General features: G+C 37.0%; 2 protein-coding genes across 3 annotated transcripts; one reads left to right on the forward strand and one right to left on the reverse strand.

The window, feature by feature from the left end:
• Positions 1–21: 21 nt before the first annotated feature.
• Positions 22–3,176, forward strand: LOC113306652 (proteasome subunit beta type-1-like). Its single transcript, XM_026555564.1, has 7 exons — positions 22–161; positions 244–351; positions 593–674; positions 1,826–1,955; positions 2,043–2,185; positions 2,271–2,357; positions 2,827–3,176. Exons 1-7 carry the CDS (start codon positions 115–117, stop codon positions 2,899–2,901), a joined length of 672 nt encoding a protein of 223 aa, XP_026411349.1. The 5' UTR covers positions 22–114; the 3' UTR covers positions 2,902–3,176.
• A 256-nt stretch (positions 3,177–3,432) lies between these two features.
• LOC113302123 lies at positions 3,433–5,505 on the reverse strand. 2 transcript variants are annotated; one of them, XM_026550967.1, is made up of 6 exons: positions 5,254–5,502; positions 4,987–5,169; positions 4,826–4,904; positions 4,238–4,330; positions 4,034–4,147; positions 3,438–3,920 (listed from the first exon to the last, which is right to left on the reverse strand). In XM_026550967.1, exons 1-6 carry the CDS (start codon positions 5,409–5,411, stop codon positions 3,867–3,869), a joined length of 681 nt encoding a protein of 226 aa, XP_026406752.1. In that variant the 5' UTR covers positions 5,412–5,502; the 3' UTR covers positions 3,438–3,866. The 2 variants fall into 2 exon arrangements, with proteins under 2 accessions (XP_026406753.1, XP_026406752.1); XM_026550968.1 differs by lacking the exon at positions 4,238–4,330 and having other exon boundaries at positions 3,433–3,920; positions 5,254–5,505.
• Positions 5,506–6,000: the final 495 nt, after the last annotated feature.

A 6,000-nucleotide genomic window follows, 5' to 3' on the forward strand; every position in this document is an offset into this window, starting at 1 on the left:
AAAAGAAAAAGCCCACAGGGCCACAACAATAAAAGCAAACTCGAAAACAAAAATCAGAAACCCCGTCCCACCCTAGTTCTTCTTCACCTTCTTCTCTCTAATCTCGATCTAGCCATGGCTCACAAACAACAGCGATTTGAACCTTATGACATGAATGGAGGGTTAGTTCTTCAACTCAAACACCCATCTCTCTTTAATTTTACTTCTGATTTCTGATTGTTTTTTTGGTTGTTGTTATTGCAGAACTTGTGTTGCGATCGCAGGAGCAGATTACTGTGTCATTGCAGCAGATACTAGGATGTCAACTGGTTACAGTATTCTTACACGAGATTACTCCAAACTTTGTAAATTGTATGATGCTTACTCTCTCTCTCTCTATGTGATTTTTTTATAAACCCTAGTTTTTGTTTATGGTAAAATTTAGCCCTAATTTTATTTCCTTGTTAGTTCATGGGCTAAATCTTAGTTGAAAAATACTTCTTTTTTTAATTAGGGCAATTTTTATAAATCAATTTTTTTGGTTCTGTTGGAACTCAACTAGAGATGGGTTGGGTATCGTAACTAAACTTCTCAAATTATTGTGAAATTGTAGGGCGGATAAATGTATAATGGCATCAGGGGGATTTCAGGCAGATGTGAAAGCTCTGCAGAAAGCCTTGTCTGCAAAGCACTTGGTCAGTTGTAACTCTTAACTATGCATTAGGTTTAGTGAAAGTGTTTGTTATTTTTATTGGTTATGCTATTTCTTTGTTTCTGTTATTAGTAAAGGTTTTGTTGAGTGCGCTTGAGTCAGGAAGTGCTCTCATAGGCAAGCATAAACCAATAAAAATACAGAAAGAATTTGGCCACACAGAAAGATATTAAATAGATTGCAAGTTGTTCCGCTTTCACTTATTCACTCTTATCATCTCATTGTAAATCATGAATGCAATGATTTAACAGAACATAAATACTTTGCTTTAGGTTTGCTTGTGATGATCTTTGTATCCCTGTAGTAAGCTAGTGACCTTAAGTTTTGGTTTTTGGCCATAGTCAGTAGATGTTGGTTTAACTCTTTGTTATGCTGGTTGGGTATTGTAAAAGTTGGTTTAACTCTTTGTTATGCTGGTTGGGTATAGTAAAATGTTGATTAGATTAGATTTGGCTTCCTTAGAAATTCACTTCACATATGGTGAAAATTTATCAGCCAAATTCTGGAAAATTTCTTTTCTGAGTTCGCAGATAGGGATATTAGAGTTATTTGTCTTTGAACTAGTAGACAACCATGCAGAATATGATAGGGAATGAAAAAGAGAGAGGCCATACCTGTTCTTGTACTGGTCAGTGGATTTGACCTTTCAATTAGCCAAGCCAACTATAAGTAAAATCTCTGTTTTCTAATCTAGAGAGTTGATGATATCCAAGTACTTGATATATATATATATATTGGTCAAAACCAGTATATGGTGATATATTTGATATTTCTCTAAACTCTGCTTATCTTTTTCTTATGACATGAGTTGCATTGAGAAAAATATCTGACTTATTGAAAAAAGTAGTCAGAATTGCAGAATGGACTGTCACCTAAGGCGGCCTTTTTAAAAACAACCTATTTTGTGTTTATAATTATGTACGAGTTGCAACGTCCTTCTATGCTGTATGGTCAAGTTACAGAATTACTTTGTTTACCTTGATTATTAGATCCCAGACCATAATTCAGTCTAATCAAAGCTGAGCACTTTAAAGTGATACCAATTACTTTTAGACTTGTAGTTTTTTCTAAGATTGATTGTTCTTGTCTATAGTGCATACTAATTTCTGCGTCATCTATATCTTCATGGTTTAGATCTATCAGCACCAACATGGGAAGCAGGTGAGCTGCCCTGCCATGGGGCAGCTGCTCTCCAATACCCTCTACTACAAACGTTTCTTTCCTTACTATGCTTTCAACGTCTTAGGTGGCCTTGATAATGAAGGTGAGGGGGTTATCAGCTTAAACCTGATTTTTCGACATGTTCAGTACTTCCTCTACAATTCTGAACTTCTCTCAAATGAATTTTCAGGAAAGGGTTGTGTTTACACTTATGATGCTGTGGGATCCTATGAGAGGGTTGGATACAGCGCTCAAGGTTCTGGTTCTACTCTTATCATGCCTGTTTTGGATAATCAACTGAAGTCTCCCAGCCCTCTCTTGTTACCTGCCGTGGTATGACTTTAGTTCGCATTATGGACTTCAGTTTCAATTTTGTATCTTGGATACTTGAGAAACTAAATGTGACCTAAATTTACAGGATGCCGTGACTCCATTATCAGAAGCAGAAGCAATTGATTTGGTTAAAGATGTTTTTGCATCTGCAACTGAAAGAGATATCTACACTGTAAGTTCTCACTTGCTTTGTATTCTTCATATCCCTGGCTGAACTCTTAAAACCTGGTCTTGGCTTGTTGCTAGAAATCTATTTGTCACAAAAATTCATAAATTTCCTTGTTCATAAATTAGTGATAGAATATGATTACAATCCCTCATGAAGATTAAAGTGTCAGGTAGTTGTATAGCTTCGGATGCTATCCGTTGGAACTTAGAAGTTCCAGTTATTGAATTATGCATGAAGTAAATCATGGAGCTGAAATGAGTAAGTGAACTCGTTTCTTGGTGATCAGATACTAGCAAAATGAACTACTCTTGGGTAACAGATAGGTTCCTCTGCTTTCTAGACCAGTTTGATCACAAACATAATAGTAATGAAATTTCTTTGATTTAGTAAAGACACATCAAGAGCACTGCAGTGAATGTGTGTTTTCCCTACTTCCCGCCTCATGTTTAACATTTTAATGCATGGTGTACAGGGAGACAGGCTTGAAATAATGGTCGTAAACGCAGCAGGTACCAGAACCGAGTACGTTGAGCTCAGGAAAGACTAGTATGTATGCCCTGGTGCTGTTCCTTCTGGTGTGGAATCTGGAGCACAAGAAACTGCAGTTCTGTCAGTTTCTGTAACTGCTACAATCAACTGCCATAGATTATCTTTTCGAAGTAACAAATTTCTGCTGAACTTCCAGCTCTTTTATTAGTGTTATGGGAAAGGCTGTTTGAGACTATGTCTTCCCTGAAACAGAGTTTAAGAGTTGCATATGTATTGGATTTTGTTGCTTGCATATTTATTTCTAAGGAATTCCTTTTGAGGTTGTCTTATGAATTTGTCAATGTCTCATTTTCTTGCTCAGGCCCATAAAGCGAGGGTGAAGGTCTTTTTTTGTTTATGACATGTAAGATCTTAGACCCTCATTTACATTAAATTCATCTCCAATAGTGGGTCCTATTAAATAGGAAGGGTGTCACAATAAATACGAAGGTCTTGGAGAAAGTCTTATTTAGACCTTGGGAACGACCTCCACATCATCTTTTTAACCGTATTTTAAATTTTTAGTTTTAAACAATTTTTTATGAACCAATTGGAAAAAGGGAATCAACTTTATTATTAACCAAAAAAAACAAATCCTCAGAATAAGACCCTACATTGTTGGAGATAGTCCGTGAAGGGTCCTACATTGTTGGAGATAGTCCGTGAAGGGTTGCTATTTTTACCACATACATATGATCCCATAAATAAGGATCTAAATAAAAATTGGAGATGCTTTAAGCTGCGGCTTGAGTTTGTCTAATCCAACATCATTCACCATCCCCCAGCAGGTCAAATATACCAAAACAAATACTACTGTTTTTATTTTTATTGAATAATTTTTGGTACGTGAATACAACAACTGATAGCGGGTAGCCAAAGGAGTTTTGTGCAAACTCACTTCTCAACCTAGAAACGATGTTGTAGAGAACACCATGTGTCCCTGTGAACTGTAATTTTCACTGCTGCCCTTGGAAGTATAATTTCTTAGAAGGTTCCCACAGATGCCCATCCTTTCTTCTCCAATTCCACCCTAAGTGCCTGATAAATAAAAATAGTATTAGATAATCCATTCATTGCTTGATGACTTCACCAAAGGAAAATGCCGAATGCCGGTAAACTCGGAGAGAAAATGGTTTTTGCCTTGTGTTTACCTTGATTCTTTTCTTGTTAACTTCGAAATCAAAGTTTCCGAACCGAGAAGCAGATCGATATTCAACTGTTGAGTTCTTGCCAGGCGGGAACCAAAACTCCACATCATCAACAAACTGTAATATATGCAGCTTGCCATTATTGATCAGACACCGAAAAGAAACTCAGTAAAACAAAATGTCTTCGGAATTAAAAGAATATCGTACCCCCATGATTGGGCTCTCATACTCTACGCGTATATAATCATCTTTCTTCTCCATGATCCGTGGTGTGAAATTATCTGGTTTCTTCGACTTTATCTGCACAAGTGACGCCTAAGTTACTCTTCAGTGCAAGCATCTACTGTCACTTGTTTAGAAGTCCTAAGCTGGAGTGCTGAACCAGCTTTGTCGTCAAAATCCCTAAACTTGATATGATCCTATAACAGTAATGTGATTGTTATTTGGTTCTCGTAGTGTATGCCTTCTAGTGATCACATGATTTAACAGTGGCAGCTACTGGGCCAATGTTGCATCAGAAAATGTGATATGAAAAGCTTTCAGCTATACCTGAAGCTCATCTAAATCATCATGTGTGCAAGAATGTCTGACACCCAACATTTCAGTACCTCTAACATTCTACAATTCTTAAACGCATTCATGCTGTGTTAGGACGCCGCATTATTGTTCCAAAGGCGTAAATTAGCCCTCGGAAGCAAGAATACTTCCGTAGGACATTGAATTACTTGATGGGTTCATGTGAATTTCTTAGTGACACCAAAAGAAAAGACGAATGAGAAAGAAAGTCATAGATACCACTTGGATGAGCTCGTTCATCGCCTCTTCTCTACTGACAGGTTTTTTCTTTCCTCTTCCATTTTCAGGGTTATAACTCCTAATAACCAAAATTGACATCATTAATTAGTAAAACAATACAGGACTAGAATACGTGGTTAAGTTGAGATTTGAGAAATTACCATGGTGGAGCATAATGAGTAAGATCACTAACATCTTCAGAAGTAGAAATACAGTTATTAGTAGCTGGACAAAGTGCTAATGCCTGTGGATTCTTCTGCACGCCCAAATAGTTTGGTTTTTTACCACCGAAATGGAAGATTGCTCCAAGTACAGCAATCTCACTTGTCCTCAATATAATTTCCCTACAATAACAGATTAGAATGAAATTTAGTTCTTCATGGGTGAGATTGAATGTCAAAAATAGCGTAGAGAAAGAGAATTCTTACCTACGACCCAATTGCTTGTTTGGTTCTTCATTGGTTTCTTGATTGGAAAAGATGATGTAAGAAATTCGTGAAGACCCTTTGTTGGAACTTGGGTTGTTGTTGTAGGAATAATTTTTATTGCTGGATTTTAATGGGGAGGATGAAACCATGGAAGCCATTTCTGAAATTCTGTAATTTCTGTTCAGTTCTTCTCACTCTCACCGTCTCTGACTTACTTTTGTGATCAACTCGGTTATGAATGAGTTTGAATATCGTGTTTATTTTTTGACCATAGAATAAAATGAGTCGGGTTGACTCGTGGTTGGAAAGTGGAGTACTTTTTACTAAAAAAACGGATACTTTAAGGACGACAGCACTGGGAGACGGGGTACTTTCCCAAAGTAGGTGGGACGTGGGAGGGGGGCTTGGGGAGTCTTGAATCTGGATTGAACTCTTGTGCTGATCATCAACGTGTTCATCTACCTATACATAGGAAAATTATTATTAGACTAAATAGACATTACAAGCATGTTCAACCTAATGTTTTTTTTGAGTGAATCGGGAAAAATCCTGTGAGGGGATACAACGAATAAAAAGAAATCCTCTAGCATTGGAATTATAGATGTGCAGAGGTGGTTACTATCTGTTTCTTACATGATTATCCCGGGATATGAGAAGTATTTTTGCTTTTCTTTTTACTCATTTTTGGTTTGATTTTGGGATTCAATTTTTCCTTTTGTTTCCTCAAGGCAACATGAGCTTCGAGAA

The sequence above is a fragment of the Papaver somniferum genome, chromosome 8 (genome assembly GCF_003573695.1).
Source record: "Papaver somniferum cultivar HN1 chromosome 8, ASM357369v1, whole genome shotgun sequence".
Classification (NCBI taxonomy): domain Eukaryota; kingdom Viridiplantae; phylum Streptophyta; class Magnoliopsida; order Ranunculales; family Papaveraceae; genus Papaver; species Papaver somniferum.